This window comes from Neofelis nebulosa, chromosome 10 (genome assembly GCF_028018385.1).
Source record: "Neofelis nebulosa isolate mNeoNeb1 chromosome 10, mNeoNeb1.pri, whole genome shotgun sequence".
Lineage (NCBI taxonomy): Eukaryota > Metazoa > Chordata > Mammalia > Carnivora > Felidae > Neofelis > Neofelis nebulosa.
The window spans coordinates 55,391,041-55,411,559 of record NC_080791.1 but is presented as its reverse complement, the minus strand read 5'-3'; the positions used below and the strand labels follow the sequence as shown (position 1 = coordinate 55,411,559).

General features: G+C 37.6%; 1 protein-coding gene across 4 annotated transcripts in view; it reads left to right on the top strand.

The window, feature by feature from the left end:
- The window catches only part of ACER3 (alkaline ceramidase 3), a 175,809-nt gene that overhangs the window by 45,349 nt on the left and 109,941 nt on the right, over window positions 1-20,519 (top strand). For 3 of the 4 annotated variants that reach the window (XM_058687692.1, XM_058687693.1, XM_058687695.1), the window contains one exon: window positions 18,392-18,502. In XM_058687692.1, the coding sequence (XP_058543675.1) occupies window positions 18,392-18,502 (111 nt within the window). Of the gene's footprint in view, window positions 1-14,028; window positions 14,096-18,391; window positions 18,503-20,519 lie in introns of those variants that run through there. The other variant, XM_058687694.1, reaches the window with a different exon arrangement.

Below are 20,519 nucleotides of genomic sequence, written 5' to 3'. Positions count from 1 at the left end.
GACTCTTGTATTAGTAGTGATATAAATACTTTCAGGAATTAGCTCAAATGCTAGCTGCATACTGAAGCTCCTCTTGGGTTCCCTCCCTTCCCCTGGGTATGTTGTTGGGTGCTTGTTGGTCCTGCCATTATCCCTTCCTAGTTGTTTCCCTGTCTCCCTTTCCTACTGAATTGTCTACATGCATTCTCAGGACAGGAACCAAGGTTATTCACCTGCTAACCTTTCTTCCCATTTCCCATCTCAGTTGCCTTGCCCATAGGAAATACTTAATAAATGTTTGTCAAGTTGAACTGAATTTGTGCTTATTATTTTTTAAAAAGTAAGACATACCTGAATTGATTTCCTGTTTTTTATGCTGATATCTGTCTTAAAAGACACTATACTGAGGAGTACCTAATACTATAATATTTATATGATTTTTTTTTTTTTTTTTTTAACTCTGAGTGAACCAGCATATATTGCAACTTTCTTTGTTATTGGTCTGGGTTGGAAGACAGACTTTCTTCCTTGTGACTGCTGTTCTGAGCTCAGATCTAAGTACCAAGACAATTCCCAGGCAGCCCTTAATTCTTAACATAGCAAGATTGTGGAAGTTCTGCATAATGTTCAGTGGATCTTTGCCATATGAGAAATGATTTTGGGGGTTCATATTTATTGTTTTCATCATACTTATTTAAATAATTTAAATATTTTGGGGTTTCCCCCTCATTTTACAGGTCAGGAAACCAAGTCTTAAGCATAAATAAGTTTCCTAAGTTAACACAGCTAGAGAGTGGTAGTAGGTATGAATAAAATGTTGCCTGATATAAACTGAGGAAATTAAATTAGGTGATCTGCCTGTCTTCTTTCAGCTCTAGAGTCTCTGAAGTTCTGGGAAACTTTGACATTATTTGAACATTTGCATAAGCAGTAAAATACTTGACAAAATGAACTTGCTTTGGGGAAAGTGCCAGGTTGCTTTCAGGCTCAAACCAGTTACAATTCTCACTCATCTAGTATATTAGCTAACTGTGCAAGAGGGTTCCTCACAGTGGCAGTGAACCAATATAGATAATTTTTTCAGCTTTACCAGGTTTTAATGGTTCTGTTTTTTTATCTTTAGTTCTGGGTGGTGGTTATACACTTATAAATACAACGGAGCTCTCAATTGTTTGCCCAGTTGCCCCAGGGCTCTATGTATTTGGCCAAATTACGGAGAACTATTGAGACTGCCCTGCACACTGGCTCCACCTACTGTCATCCCGAGGCAAACGTCTTCATACTATTTCTTTATTCAGAGTTGTTTCAAATTTACTTTTGGGGAGAATAAAAAGAAATTGTGTTTGGGGATATAAAAATATCATAGTTTCAGATTTAAAAAAATTCCTTAAGTCTATTTTCAAGCAGGATTCTATGAAAAAAAATTTTGCTTTAATGTTTCGGTATGCTTATTGTGTAGTATGTGAATGAATCTCTGGTTTTTATTCCTGGAAAAAAAAAAAAACTTTGAATTTTCTGGGAGCACCCCAAACCCAATTAAACTCTAAGTGGAAGTAATTTAGCTTTTATTTTCTGTTATTCATTTATATTAGTAATAGTTTAATTGAAATTTAAAAAACCAATATAACCACATTGTAGAAAATATAGAAAAAAAAAGAGAGAAAATCATTTTACCATCTTAAAAAAACCATTCTTATCATTTTGGTATTTGGGGAACCCTCACTAACCATAGTTATGCCCAGGCCTGATGGATGAAAACATAGTTTTATAATTGTGTTAGTTGTCAGCTTATTACCCGTCAGCCCCAAATTCATCATTCATTGCATGCTCTGTGAAAATGGAACTGGGCCCTTTCAGTGTTTCTTTTGGCAGCTGGCAGAATGTTAAACTTTGTCAGTAGAGGGCACTGGAAAGACATTGCAAGAGGGAAGGGTTTCCCTTCCTGGTTCTGGTGTGCTGGCTTGGCTTCTCCAGTGCCTAGCTCTTGCAGTGCAAGTGGCTTAACTAGCATCTGTCTCTTACAGTGCATGAAGCTTCCCCTAGCGCCCAGATCCTAAAGCTGGGTCAGTTTTTACTCTAGTCAGTAGCTCCCCCACTTGATGTGATCAGCTTCCCTGGCCTCCTAGAAGGGCATATGAAGAACAAGTTCTGAAGGGTGGATTTTCAGAAAGCTCTGCAGGTGTGGCACCACAGGAAACTTTTCTGCTGGTCTATGAGCTATGGCCATGCCTTCCTTCTCCCACAAGGTCTAGATTTCAGCCCTGGCTGGGACCTCTTCTTTTATTGTTCTGTCTCCGTCTTAGGGATAGTGGACTGTTCCTTATATCTGCTATTCCTATAGTCTGTAGACTTCTCTTTACTTGTGGGGGGGGGGGGCGGGGGAGAGGGACAGAGGATGAGAGAAAGAGAGAGAATGAATCTCAAGCAGGCTCCATGCCCAGTGTGGAGCCTGACATGGGGTTTGATCCCACAACCATGAGAGCATGACCTAAGCCAAAACCAAGAGTCTGACACTTAACCAACTGAGGTGCCTCCTTTTACTTCTTACTGGCTATCTTTCGTTACTCCATTTCTCTCATAGTTAATGATTCTTTATCATAAACCTTTCTTGTTCAAATTACTCTGAGTTTGGTTAGGGTTCCCTTAAACACCAAAATGATAAAAATGGGTGTCTTAAGATGGTAAAATAATGGATTTTTTTCTCTTCTTTTCCTTATATATTTTCTACAATGTGGCTATATTGTTTTTAAAATTTTAAATTAAAATGTTAATGTAAATGAATTATAGAAAATAAAGGCTAAATTACTTCTACTTAGAATTTGATTGGTCTTGGACTTACACCATTTTTTTAACCAAAAATTTTTCAGTTCATGGTCATTTTATGTGCATTCTTTTTGGTCAGTAAAGTTAAATTAGCTAACATTTATATCTCCTTATTAAAGCAATTTCATATCTATTCTTTAAATCAGCTTTTTGAAAACAACCTTTTATTCTTCTTGACTTTATAGTCTTAGCTTGACTTTGTAGCCTTAGCTTCTTGATATTATAGTTTTTTTGCCTTTGTGGTTACTTCTTTTTGTGTCCTGTTTAAAAACTCATTGGCGCTCCAAGGTCATCAAGATGTTTTGCTGTGTTTCCTTCTACAAGTTACATTGTTGTACCTATCATGTTTAGATCAGCAGTACATCTTGAATCTATTTCTGTATAAGAAGTGTGAGTTTGGGATCCAAGTTTGTTTTCCTCCCATGTGAGTATCTAGTCATCCAGAAGAGAGCATTTTTTTCTGTTACTACACTGCAGGGCCATGTTTGTCATAAATCAGGTGACTATACAAGTTTGCTCTTGGGATCTTTTCTGTTCTATTTGTCTATTCTTGCTAATAGGCCATGATATCTAGTAGTGTAAATACTCTAATTTTGTTGTTACTTAAGATTGTCTGGGTTGTTCTTGGCATTTTAAATTTTCATATAAAGTTTAAAATCAGTTTCTCAATTTGTACCCAGAAAACCTGCCTAGAGTTTTATTAATATTTTGTCTTACACCTTTTTTGTTAGATTTTGTATCTAAGTATGTGACATGTTTTGATGCTATTAAAAATTACAGGTGTAGCACTACAGCTTGCAGTTACAGATTCAAGCTGTCAGTCTGACTCAGGAGTCAATAATGTCTTTATTATGTTTTATTAGCTGTGTAGAGAGAGTGGGTGTAGCATTTTTTTCTGATTTCAATACCTATTATCTACCAAAATACATAGATTTAAGTATAATGCAGTAATCCTTCAGGAGTCTAGGCAAGAAAGCAAGTCTTCTACAAGGGAAACATTTAGGCTAGCTTCAAACTTCTCCATAGTAATGTTCAATCTTGAAGACAACAGCACAATACTTAGAAACTTCTGAAGGAAAGAGAGATCCCAACATAGCTAAGTCATCTTTTGAGAATAAACGCAGAGCACAATGTTCTCAAGGACTCAAGATGTCAGGGAATACAACGCGTATAACCCCCTGAAAAACTATGTGAAGATGGCTGATGAAATCTAAACAAGTAGAACTTGTTTAAAAAAAATAAAGGCAAGGGGGGTGTATGCATGGGTGGCTCAGTCGGTTAAGCGTCCAACTTTAGCTCAGGTCACGATCTCACGATTTGTGGGTTTGAGCCCCGCATCGGACTCTGTGCTGACAGCTCGGAGCCTGGAGCCTGCTTCAGATTCTGTGTCTACTTTTCTCTCTGCCTCTCCCCTGCTCTGTCTCTCTCTCAAAAAAACAAAAAAATAAATAAAATAAATAAACATTAAAAATAAATAAATAAAGGCAAAGGGTGCCAGGGTGGCTCAGTCGGTTGAGCGTCTGACTTCAGCTCGGGTCGTGATCTCAATTGTTCATGGATTTGAGCCCTGCCTCAGGCTCTCTGCTGAAAGTTCAGTCTGGAGGCTGCTTCAGAATCTGTGTCTTCCTCTCTCTCTGCCCCTCCCCCGCTCATGCTCTGTCTCTCTCAAAAAAAAAAAAAACAAACAAAACAAACATTTAAAAAAAAAAAAGGCAAAATGGGAAGAACAGTCATGGGGAAAAAACTAGTAAAGGTACTATATCCATTAAATGGAGAACTGAGGCTAAAAACAAGGATGACCATAGAATTACCATATGATGCAGGAATTCCTCTCCTAGGTATCTATCCAAGAGAATTGAAAACATGTCCACCCAAAAAATTGTATATGAATGTTCATAGCACATTATAATAGCCAAAGAATGGAAATAATCCAAATGACCACTTGATGAATATATAAACAAGATGTGGCATATCCATTCAATGGACTATTTGGCAATAAAAAAGAATGAAGTTATAGACACATGCATGCGACAACATAGATAAGCCTTAAAAACATTATGCTAAGTGAGAGAAGCTAGACACAAAAGACTACATATTGTATAGTTTCATTTATATGAAATGTCCAAAATAGCCAAATCCACAGACCTAGAAAGTGACTAGTGGTTTCCAGGGACTGTGGGAAGGAGAGATGGGGAGTTGACTGCTAATGGGTGTGGGGTTTCATTTTGAACTGATGAAAATGTTCTAAAATTAGTAATGATTGCACAAATCTGTAAATGTATTAAAACTACTGAATTGTACAGAAAAGGGTAAGTTTTGTGATATGTGAATTATATCTTGATAAAGCTGTTATTTAAAAAAGCACAAGAATGGAAAATGTGGCTTACAGAGCTAAACATAATCCTTGACAATGTGAAATATATGGTCTTCGACAATGTGGAAATGACTAATAAAAGTAAGTAAATAGGGGAAGAGAGGTGGGAGGAAATTTAGGAGTGTAAATTTCTTTATGTTTCATAGCAAGGATGCATTTGCTATTAAAAACATGTAAAATTCAGTTTCACTTTTTTTGTTACAATATGGTATTTTTATACTTTTAAAAAAGAGTATGTCTAATGCTCTTCTTCTTCTTCTTCTTCTTCTTAAGTTTATTTATTTATTTTGAGAGAGAGAGCCAGGGGCAGACAGAGAGAGAGGGAGAGAGAATCTCAAGCAGGCTCTGTGCTGACAGAGCAGAGCCCGACATGGGGCTTGAACTCACGAACTGTGAGATCATGACCTGAGCCCAAACCGAAAATCAGATGCTTAACTGACTGAGCCACCCTGGCACCCCTGTCTTTTCTTAATTCATCCATTCTTTCATCTCTCTCCATATGTAAAGCTTAGCAAAACAAGCTGCTGTCTGCTATAACCATTGTTAAATCAAAAGAGAAGAAACATGTACTTTTATGAATAATGCCAGAGGATAAAGGAAAAATTATAGTCTGGTTTCACTGAGCATACATGCATGCATTTATTCATTCTATCAGATTTTCTGGAGTGCCTGCTCTGTCCTTGGTATTGTGCTAAGGGAGAAGCATACAAGTGTAAGACATGGCCCCTGCCCAAAATAAGGCAGCTTATTACACTTTTTTTTGGACAGCTCTAATTTTAGAATGTTTTGCCTTACATTGAGTGGAAATCTGCTTCTCTGTAACTTCATTGATTTTAATTGTAATATTTTACAACTGCACTACACCTCATTCACCTGTAATTTAGCAGTCCTTCAGGTATTTAAAGACCAGAATCATGCCTTTCTCATATGACATGTTTTACTAATTAAGTAAATGATTCCTTTGTTTTAGTTTCTTCTCTCATTATTTAAGATCTGTTTGTTTAAAGTAGGGTGCCACAAATAGGTAAACAGTCCAAAGAGATGCTGAATTAAAGCAGAGAGAAGGATGACCACTATCCAGCTCTTTCCATTTTTACCTCTAAATCTTGCTTTGAGATAGTTTCAGATTTTCCCCAAGAATAGTCTACTGTCATTTTTCTGCCTTTGGATCTTTCTCTCACAGTTGTCCTTATTCTGTCTCTCACACTAGCCTATATTTAAGGTTTGTGTTCCTCATTCTAATTTGTAAAACTTTGTGTTGACCTTTAATTGAGTTTCCTATAGTTTGTAGGACTCTCTCCTACCCCCTGCCTTCCAGGTTATTCAAAATGTGTTTCTGACCTCCGTAGTATTGACATCTCAGCAAAATTTAATACTATCTGTACTTTTGGGCATATTTCAATTCCTTTATCTCAGCCATCAGTAAAGATTCTTGTTAGTTTGAATCCTAGGGCCCTTCTGAATGGCACGGTATTCAACATGTTCTGCAGGTTTACTTAAAGCTATTGGTAACTACTGTTTAAATATGTAACCATCAATTTTTCTGGCTCCCCACCTTATATTTTCCACCTGGCAAATTACTTTGCTATTTGTACAATTGGGAATTTACTTAAAACATTAAAAAAGTTTTTTTTTAATGTTTACTTATTTGTTTTGAGAGAGAGCATGAGTGGGGCAGAGAGAGAGGGAGAGAGAATCCCAAGTGGATTCCACACTGCCAGCGCAGAGCCTAATGCAGGGCTTGAACTCACCACTGTGAGATCATGACCTGAGCCAAAACCAAGAGTTGGATGCTTAACCGACTGAGGCACCCAGGTGTCCCCATTTAAAAAAAATTTTTTTTAATGTTTATTTTGAGAAAGATAAAGCACAAGCAGGGAGGGGGCATAAAACGTTTTTAATAGAATATTCTTTGATATAATTTTTAAAACATCAATAAGGACCTTTGTGCAAACATTGTGCTTGTGCATTTAAAGGGAAGAACATTTAGGGGCAGCAGGGTGGCTCTGTTGGTTGAGCATCCAACTCTTGATTTTGGCTCAGGTCATGATCCCACGGTCACAGCCCTGCGTTGGGGTCTTTGCTGAGCATGAAGCCTGCTTAAGATTCTCTCTCTCTCTCTGGGGCGCCTGGGTGGCGCAGTCGGTTAAGCGTCCGACTTCAGCCAGGTCACGATCTCGCGGTCCGTGAGTTCGAGCCCCACGTCAGGCTCTGGGCCGATGGCTCGGAGCCTGGAGCCTGTTTCCGATTCTGTGTCTCCCTCTCTCTCTGCCCCTCCCCCGTTCATGCTCTGTCTCTCTCTGTCCCCAAAATAAATAAAAAACGTTGAAAAAAAAAAGATTCTCTCTCTCTCCTCTCTCCTCTCTCTCTCTCTCTCTCTCTCTCTCTCCTCTCCTCTTCTCTCTCTCTCTCTCTCTCTCTCTCTCTCTCTCTCTCTCTCTCAGCACTTGGATGTCTCAGTGGTTGAGCATCTGACTTCAGCTCAGGTCTTCATCTCGCTGTTTGTGAGTTTGAGCCCCGCATCAGGCTCTCTGCTGTCAGCACAGAGCCTGCTTAAAGATCCTTTGTCCCCCTCTCTCTGCCCCTTCCCTGCTTGCTCTCTCGCTCTCTCTGTCTCTCTCTCTCTCAAAAATAAATAAACTTAAAAAAAGATTCTCTCTCTCTCCCTCTGCCTGTCTCCCATGCTCATGCACTGGAGCTCGCTCTCTCTCTCTCTCTCTCTCTCTCTCTCTTAAAAAAGAAAAAAGGAGGGGGTGTCTGAGTGGCTCAGTTGGTCAGGCCTCAGACTTCATTCAGTTCAGGGTCATGATCTCACAGTTTGTGAGTTGGAGCCCTGCATTGGACTCTGTGCTGACAGCTCAGAGCCTGGAGCCTCTTTGGATTCTGTGTCTCCCTCTCTCTTGGCCCCTCCCTACTTGTGCTCTCTCTCTTTCTCTCCCTCTCTCAAAAATAAACATTAGAAAAAAGGGGGGTGGGGTGGGAACGTTGGCTGTAAGGACAGATAGACCTGGAATAAAATCTTGGTGCTGCCATTTGTTTATTGCGAAAATTTGGGTAAATTGTATAATCTCTTAGCCTGACTTTATTGTTCCTTTACTGAGGTAACAATGTTTCACAAGGTTGTCGTGAGAGGCAAGTTAGCATGTGTGTAGTGTGAAGTCCAGTACCTGATACTTAATAGGCTCAGTAGACTTCAGTTCCTTTCTCTCCTTTCAGGTTCCAGCTCAAATCTTACCACATCTATGAAATTCTCTCCATCTGTTTCATTCCCTTTCCTAAAAGTTTCTTTAATTTTTTAAATAAAGTTTATTTATTTATTTTGAGAGAGACAGAGAGCATGCTTGTGAGCAGGGGAGGGGCAGAAAGAGAGGGAGGCAGAGAATCCTGAGCAGGCTCTGCACTGTCAGCACAGAGCCCACTCTGGGGCTCGAATCCACAGAGCGAGATCATGATCTGAGCTGAAACCAAGAGTCCAGATGTTTAATCGACTGAGCCACCCAGGCACCCTGAATTAGTTTTTATTTTATCAAAATAATAAATTAAAAATATAAAAATCCAGTACATTAAAAAATAGATTAAAATCTAGGTCATGCTAAAAAAGGCTTGTAAAAAACCAGAAAGCAGTACCTTTCCCTAACTCTTTTCTCTCTATGCTCTAATTTTACTCCCTAGAGGCAGAACAACAAAAAACAGTTTTATCAGGTATAGTTGACATACAACAGAGTGCGCCTACTTAAGGTGTACAAACTAAGTTTTGACATATGTATACACATATGAAACCATCACCACAATCAAGATAATGAACATACCCATCACCTCCAGGTTTTCTCATGTCCCTTTGTAAGTCTTCCCTTTCCCACTGTTCCCTCTACCTCTGCTCTACCCCATAACCACTGATCTTCTTTCTAGTTTGTATTTTCTAGACTTTTATATAAACTGTTTTAATTTTTGTTTGCTAATTCTAACATATGTATGAGTTCCGGATTGGTTTCCCTGGATTATTTTTCTCAATATGGGTTGTGTTTTTTCTTTATATGCTTGGTAATCTTTGATTGGATGCCAGATATTGTGTTTAATTTTACCTTGTTGGGTGCTGGATATTTTTTGTATTACCAGAAATAGTTTTGAATTTTGTTCTAGGATTCAGTTAAGTTACTTGGAAATAGTTAGATTTGGTGGAGGCGGGGGGGGGGATTTTCCACCAGTTATATTGAGATATAATTGAAAAGAGTTGACCCTTGAATAATAGTGAGTTAAGGGATTCCAACCCACCCATGCAGTTGAAAAGCTATGTATAACTTTTTACTCCCCCAAATATAACTACTAATAGCTTACTGTTGACCAGAAGCCTTACCAATAAGATAAGTTGATTAATATATTTTTGTATGTTTTATGTATTATATACTGTATTTTTACAATACAGTAAGCTAGAGAAAAGAATGTCATAAGAAAATCATAAGGGGGTGCCTGGGTGGCTCAGTCAGTTGAGCTTCCAACTTCGGCTCAGGTCATGGTTTCACGGTTTGGGAGTTTGAGCCCCACATTGGGCTCTCGTCAGCATGGAGCCTGCTTCAGATCCTCTGTCCCACTCTCTCTCTGCCCCTCCCCTGCTTGCTCTCTCTCTCTCTCTCTCTCTCTCTCTCTCTCTCTCTTATAAATAAACATTAAAAAATAATCAAAAAATCATAAGGAAAACAAAATGTATTTACAGTAGTGTATTATATTTATCGGACCCATACAGTTCTTTTTTTTTTTTTTTTAATTTTGTTCTGCTCTCAGTGACTCTTTTTTTTTTTTTTTTTTTAATGTTTATTTAGCTTTGAGACAGAGAGAGACACAGCATGAACGGGGGAGGGTCAGAGAGAGAGAGGGAGACACAGAATCGGAAGCAGGCTCCAGGCTTTGAGCTGTCAGCACAGAGCCCGACACGGGGCTCGAACTCTTGGACCGTGAGATCGTGACCTGAACTGAAGTTGGACACTTAACCGACTGAGCCACCCAGGCGCCCCTGGACCCATACAGTTCAAATCTGTGTGGTTCAAGGGTTAACTGTGTAATGTTATATAATTTTGATACGTACAGTGGGTTGATTTGATAAGCTTATGTATTGTAAAATGATTACCACCATAGCATTAGGTAATACCTGCATCTTACCACATAATTACCATTTGTGTGTGTGTGTGGTGAAAACATTTAAGATCTACTTTCTTAGCAACTTTTAAGTGTATAATATAGTATTATTAGCTGTAATCACCATGCTGTACATTAAATCTCCAAAACTTGTCAATCCTGTAACTGGAAGTTTGTACTCTGGCTAATTTCTCCACCCTCCATGCACCCCACCCTCAGCCCATGGTAACTACCACACTGTTCTGTTTCTCTGAGTTTGGCTTTTTTAGATTCCACATTTCCATGACATCATATAGTTTGGTATCAGAGTCATGCTGGATTCATGAACACATGATTGGAAGTATTCCTCGCTCTTCTATTTTTTTGGAACAGTTTGAGTTTTGGTGTCAATTCTTTAGATGCTTAGTAGAAGTCACCAATGAAACTACTTGTCCTCAGCTTTTCTGTGTTGGGAAGTTTTTTAGTTTTTTATTTTGAAATTTTAATTTAATTTTGTTATTATTTTTTAAAGTCATCTCTACACCCAGTGTGGGGCTCAAACTCATGACCCCAAGATCAAGTCACATGCTCTACTGACTGAGCCAGCTAGGCACCCCTGGAAGGTTTTTGATTACTGATGCAATATCCTTACTTGTTATTGTTTCATTAAGATTTTGTTTCTTCCTGATTTAGTCTTCATGGATTGTATATATCTAGGAGTTTATCTATTTCTTCTAGGTTTTCCAGTTTGTTAGCATATAATTGTTTATAGTTGTCTCTCATGATCCTTTTTATTTTTGTAGTATTAGTTGTAATGTTCTCTTTTACTTCTAATTTTATTTGAATTATCCTTTTTCCTGAGTTAATCTAGCTTAAAGGTTTGTCCATTTTTATCTTAAAAAAAAAAGCAACAAACAGCTCTTTGTTCCATTAATCTAATTTATTTCCATTCTGATCTTTATTTCTTTTCCTAATTTTGGGCTTAGTTTGTTCTTTTCTGGTTCTTTGAGGTGTAAAGTTAGGTTGATTGAAATCTTTTTTTTCCCTTAACACAGGCATTTATTGCCGTAAACTTCCCTCTTGGAACTATTTTAGCTGTATCCCATAAGTTTGTCCTATTGTGTTTTCATTTTCATTTATTTCAAGATTTATTTATTTATTTATTTATTTATTTATTATGTTTGTTTATTTTTGAGAGAGAGAGAGACAGAGAGTGTGCGCATGTGCGCAAGAGGGAGAGGGGCAGAGAGAGAGGGAGACACAGAATCTGAAGCAGGCTCCAGGCTGTGAGTTGTCAGCACAAAGCCCAACGTGGGGCTTGAACCCACAAACCAAAAGATCATGACCTGAGCTGAAATTGGATGCCTAACCAACTGAGCCACACAGGTGCCCCTACTTCAAGATATTTTTTAATTTACCTTTTGATTTCTTCTTTGCTCCATTGGTTGTTCAGGGGTCTGTTGTTTAATTTCTACATATTTGTGAATTTATAGTTTTTCTCCATGTTATTGATTTCTAGTTTTAGACCACTGCGGTCAGAAAAGATACTTTGTATTATTTCACTTTTAAAATTTTTGCTAAAATTTGTTTTGTGACCTATCATATGATCTGTCCTAGAGAATGTATGTTCTGCTGCTCTTGGATGGAATGTTCTGTATATATGTCTGTTGGGTCCTTTTGGTGTCAGGTGTAGTTTAAGTCCAACTTTCCTGTATTATTTTTCCATCTGGATGAACAATTCATTGTTGAAAGTGGGGTATTGAAGTCCCCTACTATTAATTATATTATTTCTCCCTTAGGATCTGTTAGTGTTTGCTTAATATATTTAGGTGCTCTGATGTTGGCTGTATACATATTTACAATTATTATATCCTCTTGATGAATTAAGCCTCTGTTATTACATAATGATCTTTGTTTTTCGTTACAGTTTTTGGCTTAATATCTATTTTGTCTAAGTTAGCTACCTTTGCTCTCTTTTGGTTTCCCTTGCATGGAATATCTTTTTCCATACCTTTACTTTGAGCATATGCATGTCTTTAAACCTGAAAAGAATGTTTTGTAGCCAGCATATACTTGGGTCTTGATTTTTTTTTTTAATCCATGCAGCCATTGTATGCCTTTTAATTGCAGAATTGAATCCATTTACATTTAGAGTAATTATTTATTGATAGTCAGGACTTAACTAATGCCGTCTGGTTTTCTGGCTGTTTTGTAGTTTCCCTATTCCTTTGTTCCTCTTTTGCTGCCTTTATGAATTGATGATTTTCAATAGTTGTATGCTTTGATTTCCATCCCCTTATCTTTTGTGATCTACTGTAGGTTTTTGCTTTATGGTTACCCTGAGGCTTACATAAGACAACTTATAGCAGTCTTTTTTATGTTGATAACAACTTCACTCACTAAACCTCTACCCTTTTATTCCCCTCCATGTAGGTTTTTAATATAATTTACCTGTTTTTTATTGTCTATTCACTAATAAATTGTTGTAGCTAGTTTTTTTTAAATTAAGTTTTTAATTTTAATTCCAGTACTGTTTACATACAGTGTTATATTAGTTTCAGGTGTACCATAATAGTGATTGAACAACTACTCAGTGCTCATTACGATAAGTGTGCTCTTAATCCCCATTCCCTATTTAACCTGGCCCCTACCCACCTTTCCTCTGGTAACCATCAGTTTGTTCTCTACAGTTAGCAGTCTGTTTCTTGGTTTGTCTTTCTCTTTTTTTTTCCCCCTTTGTTCAAATTCCACATATGAGCGAAATCATATGGTATTTTGACTTATTTTGCTTAGCATTATACTTTCTAGATCCAGCCATGTTGTTGCACATGGCAAGATTTTATTCTTTTTTATGGCTGAAAAATATCCCATTGTGTGTGGTGTGTGTGTATATATATATATATACATATATACATATATATGTATATGTATATATGTATATATATATATATATATACACACACACACATATATGTATGTGTGTGTGTATATATATATATACACACACACACACACACACCACACACACCTTCTTTACCCATTTGTCTCTGGGTGGACACTTGAACTGCTTCAATAGTTTGGTAATTGTAAATAATGTTGCAATAAACATAGGGTGCATATTGTCCATTTGAATTAGTGTTTTCGTATTCTTTGGGAAAATACCCAGTAGTGTGATTACTGGGTTGTAGGGTAGTTTTGTTTTTAACTTTTTGAGGAGCCTGCATGCTGTTTTCCACAGTGGCTGTACCAGTTTGCCAGTACACAAGGGTACCTTTTCCTCCACATCCTTGTCAACACCTGTTGTTTCTTGTGTTGATTTTAGCCATTCTGACAGGTGTGAGGCAATCCATCATTGTGGTTTTTATTTGCATTTCCCTGATGATGAGTGATGGTGAGCATCTTTTCATGTGTCTTTTGGCCATCTGTATGTCTTTTTTGGAGAAATGTCTGTTTGTATTTTCTGCCCATTTTTTAATTGGATTATTTGTTTTTAGGTGTCAGTTCTTTATATATTTTGGATACTAACGTATATGTCATTTGCAGCTTTAGTTCTTTTTAATACTTTTGCCCTTTTAACTTTTTAAGTGATAGGCTTACATGTTTAATATACCATCATATTACAGTATTAGAGTATTCAGAGTTAGACCATATATTTACCTTCACCAGTATGCTGTATATTTATATATACAGTTATGTTACTAATTACCATTATTTCATTTCAGCTTGAAGATCTTTCTTGATTTTTGATGCTTGAATTTAGCTATGAATTTCCCCTTAGCCCTGTTGTATCCAATTAATTAATTAATTTTGGTATGTTGTGTTTATTTTAATTCATCTCCAAGTATTTTCTACTTTCTCTTGTGATTTCTTCTTTGACCCATTGATTGTTTAAGAATATGGTATTTATGGGGGCGCCTGGGTGGCTCAGTCGGTTAAGTGTCCAACTTTGCCTCAGGTCATGAGCTCATGGTTCATGAGTTGGAGACTGGCATCGTGCTCTCTGGTCAGCGCAAAGCCCACTTCAGATAATCTGTCCCCCCTGCCCTGCCCCTCCCTGCTCACGTTTCCTCTCTCTCTCTCTCTCTCTCTCTCTCTCAAAAATAAACTTAAAAAAAAAAAAAAAAAAAGAATATGTTTATCAAGAGAGTATGGTACTGGCACAAAAATGGACACATAGATTAATGGAACAGAATAGAGAACCCAGAAATAAACCCACACTTATATGGTCAATTAATCTCCAACAAAGGAGGCAAGAGTATACAATGGGGAGAACACAGCGTCTTCATGGTGCTGGAAAAACTGTATAGCTACATGCAAAAGAATGAAACTGGAACACTTTATTTTTTTTATTTTAGGGAGAGAGAGAGTGCAAGTGAGTGAGGGGCAGAGCAAGAGAGGAAGAGAGAATCCCATGAGGGGTAGAGAGAGGGAGAGAGAGAGAAGCAGGGCTCACCCGAAGTGGGGCTCATACTCACCCATTATGGGGCGTCGTCTTACCCGAAGTGGTGCTTGGGCTCACCTGATGTGGGACTTGAGCTCATGAACCATGAGATCATGAGCTGAGCCGATGTCAGATGCTTAACTGACTGAGCCGCTCAGGCGCGAGAAACCGGAACACTTTCTTACAACATATACAAAAATAAACTGAGAATGGACTAAAGACCTAATGTAAGACCTGAAATCATACAACTCCCAGAAGAAAACATAGTAATCATTTCTTTGACTTTAGTCTTAGCAACATTTTTCTGGATATGTCTCCTCAAGCAAGTGAAACAAAAGGAAAAATAAACTGTTGGGGCTACATCAAAATGAAAAGCTTTTCACAGTGAAGGAAAGAAACCATTAACAAAATGAAAAGGCAAGAGTGACTAGAATTAAAAAGACTAGAAATAAAAAGTGTTGGCGAGGATGTGGAGAAAAGGGAATGCTCATGCACTATTAGTGAAAATGTAAATTGATGCAACTTGGAAAACAATATGGAGATTCCTCGAAAAGTTGGAAATATCGGGGCACCTGGCTGGCTTTGCTGGTAGAGCATGCAACTCTTGATTTCAGAGTTGTGAGTTCAAGTCCCACGTTGGGTGTAAAGATTATACTTAAAAAAATACCCCAAAGTTCAAAAAATATATTAAATAGGTTAGAAATATCATATGGTCCATTAATTCCACTGCTGGGTATTTATTTACCCAAAGAAAATGAGAACACTAATTTGAAAAGTTATATTCACTTCTTTGTTTATTGCAGCATAGTTTACAAACAGCTGAGATATGGAAGTAGCCCAAGTGTCCATCCATAGATGAATGGATAAAGAAGATATGACATATATATGGAATATTGCTCAGCCATAAAAAAAAGAATGTGATCTTGCCATTTGTCACAACATGGATAGGCCTAGATGGTATTATGCTAAATGAAATAAATCAAAGAAACACAAACAACATGATTTCACTTGTATATGGTATCTAGAAAACAAACAGCAAAAACAGTTCCATAAATACAGAGAATAAATTATGGTTGCCAGGAAGGATGGGCAAATGGATGAAGTGGGAGATACTGACTTCCAATTTTGGAATGAATAAGTCACAGGGATGAAAATTAGGGCATAGGAAATAGTATCGTAATTAGCATTGTATGGTGACATTGGTAGGTACACTTGTGGTGAGCACAGCATAATATATCGACTAGTCAAGTCACTATGCTATATACCTGCAATTGATGGAGCATTATGTGTCAACTGTAATTTAAAAAGGAGCTGACATGTTAACTTCGTTTTTATATTTATCTTTGCATTTTAACATTTAAAATAAAAAGTGAAAACAGTCCTCATAAAACATTTGGATTAATTTAGGTTTATCATTCATGTAACAGCATTAAATTTAAGAAAGATGTGTAATGACTCAAAGACAGGCATTTGTCTTTCAGTTTCAGTTTCCACTGTATATTCACAGAGAAAAGGCTGTTAGCATTTTTAATTCAAATGAAATAAGGTGCACTAAGGACATCTTTTGCATCAGTTAGGATTAGGTTTGGCTGTGAGTAACAGATATGTGATAATTAATGCTTTAAACAAGATGTAGATTTATTTCAGTCTGAAAGGCAGTTCGGGGCTGGGGTGGCAGCTCCATGGTATCAGGGGCACAAGCTTCTCTTATTTTGTTGCTCAGCCATGCTTAGTGTAGGGGGCCGGGGCAGGCTGCCCAAGATGGGCCATTTGGCATAAAGATTATTTTAAGTTAAAAATAATTGAAACCCAGCAGAAGCAGGAAAAGCTCTCTGCCTCCCTGCAACTGCTAAATTTACAATGGAAAGGAGAGCCTGTAACAGGAAGAGAACTATTAACAGAGACTACCTTTTACCTAAGGAATTCACCTGCATAATAGGGCGACCTTGTTTTCCCATACATCTCCTTTCACCTTCTTGCTTATGGTCTTTATCCCCTTTGTATCCTTAACTGATCCCCTTTTCTTAACTGATGTAAGTTTCCTGTTGCCTCATTGTCTTTGGAATTTCATGTCTGTGTGGATTCCCCATACATACACCTACTAAGTTTGATTTCCTCCTGATAATCTGTCTCATGGTCAATTTGACTCCATGTCCAGCCAGAGGACCATAGGGCAGAGGAAGGCCTTCCTCCCCCAAATTGGGTTAGATCCCTACTGTCCCCTCAGAGACCAAGATGGCTTTAGCCATTGCATCCACATTCCCTGTAGCAGAAAAGGGAAGGAGGTGACAAGAAGGGTGTAATCTCCATTTTTCTTGAAAGTACCATACCAGACTTCCACTTACTTAACTTACTTACTTACTTACTGCAAAGAGGTCTTGGAAATGTCGTTTTCTTAGCTAAGTGGCAATGCATCCAGCTTAAAAATTGAGAGAGAGAGAGCAGGGGAGGGGCAGAGAGAGAAGGTGACCGAGAATCCCAAGTAGGCTCTGCACTGTCAGTACAGAGCCCAACTCAGGGTTCAAACTCAAGAACCATGAGATTATGACCTGAGCCAAAATCAAGAGTCAGATGCTTTAACTGACTGAGCCACCCATGCATCCTGTCTTTCTGTCTGTTATTTATTTCTAACTTCATTCTGTTGTGGTTGGGAGAGATACATACTTTGTATGTTATCTTTTTCAAGTCTGTTAGAATGTATGGCCTAACATATGCTCTATCTTGGAAAATGTTCCATGTGTACTTGAGAAAAATGTATATGCTATATGGTAGAGTGTTCTATATATGTCGATTTGCAAAAGATACGAACAAAAATCAGATGATGATCCATTGCTTTTCATATTTTACTAGAAACATAGAAACTAGAAGTTAAAAATATTACCATAAAGTGAGATTTTAAAAAGATCTATAAAATGCGAACCTCAATTCATTGCTATTTGATTCAACAGATAAAAGTAACACAATTCTATATTTTACCTTTTCATCGCTCTGTGGACCACTCTCTCAGTTGCAAATGGCTACCTTCAACTCATTTTTTGCTGTATCTTTGAGGTTCTTTTTGAGATAGTTTTCTTTTTTACCTTTAGAATTTAGAAATTCCTTTAGTGGGTGTTCTGATTGAAAAATCTTCGTTTCATTTGTCAAAAATTATCTTTATTTTTTTTTAAAGATTTTATGTTATTATAATGTTTTTAAGTTTATTTTCTGAGAGCGAGAGAGAGGGGGAGAGAGAGAATCCCAAGCTCACTGTCAGTGCAGACCCGGACGTGGGGCTCAAATTCACCAACCGTGAGATCATGACCTGGGCTGAAACCAAAGAGCCAGCCACTTAACTGACTGAGCCACCCAGATGCCCCAAAAGATTTTATTTTTTTAAGTAATCTATACCCAGCGTGGGGCTTAAAGTCACAACCATGGGATCAAGAGTAGTATGCTCTACTGACTGAGCCAGCTAGCTACCCCAAAAGTTATCTTTATTTCACTCAGATTCTTACATAAAATTTTCATTCAATAGATAATTATTTTCCCTTGGTACTTTGTAAATATCTTTCCACCATCTTTCTGAAAAGTCACCTATTTAATTTTTATTAAGGGCCAAGTGCATGAGTTTTTATTTAAAGGGGTATTAACTAATATAATTATTTTCTTGTGTTTTTCTCCTGTAGGGAATACAGTGAGTAACCTGATTATGATTATACCTCCAATTTTTGGTGCAATTCAGAGTGTTAGAGATGGACTGGAAAAGCGGTACATTGCTTCTTATTTAGCACTCACAGGTATGTGTAACACTTCATATAAAAAATGATGTACAGTATTCAGATGGGCTATTTTTCTCATTCATACCTAAATTGGTTCTTAATTTTGTTATTACACAACTTGAACATAATCTGAAACTTCTGATTTAAAACTCCGGTAAATTGAACTGCATTTTTTATTAAAACCCAACTACATTTTTTTTAAGCTTATTTATTTATTTTGAGAGAGAGACAGAACATGAGCAGGGGAGGGACAAAGAGGGAGACAGAGAATCCTAAGCAGACTCCATGCTGTCAGCACAGAACCTGACACTGGGCTTGAACCTACGAGATCATGACCTGAGCTGATATCAAGAGTTGGACGCTTAACTGAGCCACCCAGGTGCCCCAAATTGAACTGCATTTTGAATAGTTTTTTAAAAATTAAATTATTTCAAGCATACAGAATAGAGATAACAAATATACCCATGATATCTTACCACCCAGCTTTGTCAGGTCTTAGTACTTTGCAGTATTTGTTTCAGATCTTTTTATTTATTAAATAAACTACCATGGATGAAATTGAAGCTATATTTGTATTCCTGCCTGATTTTATTCCCCTCACCCTCCCAGAGTTAACCTCTATACTTAATTTGATTATAATTTTCTCACTTGGCTTTGTATTTATACTACATATATATGTACACTTAAAAGTATGTATAGCATGGTTTGCATATTTTCAAACATTTTATAAAGGGTATTGTACTTACTGCAACTTACTCATAGTTCTCTACTTGTCTGTGAGTCAGGGACTGTCCCTTAGGTATCTTTGTGTCCCTGTTGACTGGCAGTTTAGTGGTCCTCAGTAAGTGTTGAATAGATGGATAAATGAACTTTACCAGAATGTAAGATCAGAAAATCTGTCATGTTCTTGCATTATCATCATAAAGACAAAAATAAGAAAGAAAGTTGATTTCTGGTTTATTTCTTTTATATAACCTTCTAAACACAATTTCATTTGTTTTAGCCCAAAGTAGGTATTATTTATACGTAGGCAGAAAGGACTTCTAATTAGTACAAAACTATAAGATAGAATGTATCCTACCAGATTTTACCATAATTAGATTGAATATGAGAGACTTTAATTTCTGAATCTGTTTCTTATATGCTTGATGTTTTAAGAAAGTTACTGGGTTTAAGAAAGTTACTTCAGACGGAAGACTTGTCCACAAACTTAGCTCTTTGCTTTACTTCCTGAGATGTGTTAAGAATGTTTATAAAATATGGGGCTCCTGGTTGGCTCAGTTGGTTAAGCATCTGACTCTTGATTTTGGTTCAAGTCATGATCTCATGGTTGTGAGATCAAGCCTGCCTAGGCTGTCAGCACAGAGCCTGTTTGGGATTCTCTGTCTCTGCCCTTCCTCCAATCATGTGCAGGTACTGTCTCTCTCAAAATAAAAAAATAAACTAAAAAGAAAAAAAAAGAGAATGTTGAGGCACCTGGGTGGCTCAGTCAGTTAAGCGTCCAACTTCGGCTGAGGTCATGATCTGACGGTTTGTGGATTTGAGCCCCACAGCAGGCTTTGTGCTGACAGCTCAGAGCATGGAGCCTGCTTTGGATTCTGTCTGTCTGTCTGTCTGTCTGTCTCTCTCTGCCCTTCCCCTGCTTGCGCTGTCTCTCTCCAAAATAAATAAACATTTAAAAAATAAAAAATAAATAGAAAATTAAGAAAAGAATGTTTATAAAATACTGACAAATCGGGGCGCCTGGGTGGCTCGGTCGGTTAAGCGTCCGACTTCGGCTCAGGTCACGATCTCACGGTCCGTGAGTTCGAGCCCTGCGTCGGGCTCTGTGCTGACAGCTCAGAGCCTGGAGCCTGTTTCAGATTCTGTGTCTCCTTCTCTCTCTGCCCCTCCCCTGTTCATGCTCTGTCTCTCTTTGTCTCAAAAATAAATAAACATTAAAAAAAAAAAAAAAATACTGACAAATCACAATCAGTAATAACAATAAGAATAAAAAGATTCAAGGGACTTCCAGGTTCCCCTGGGACAATGGTGG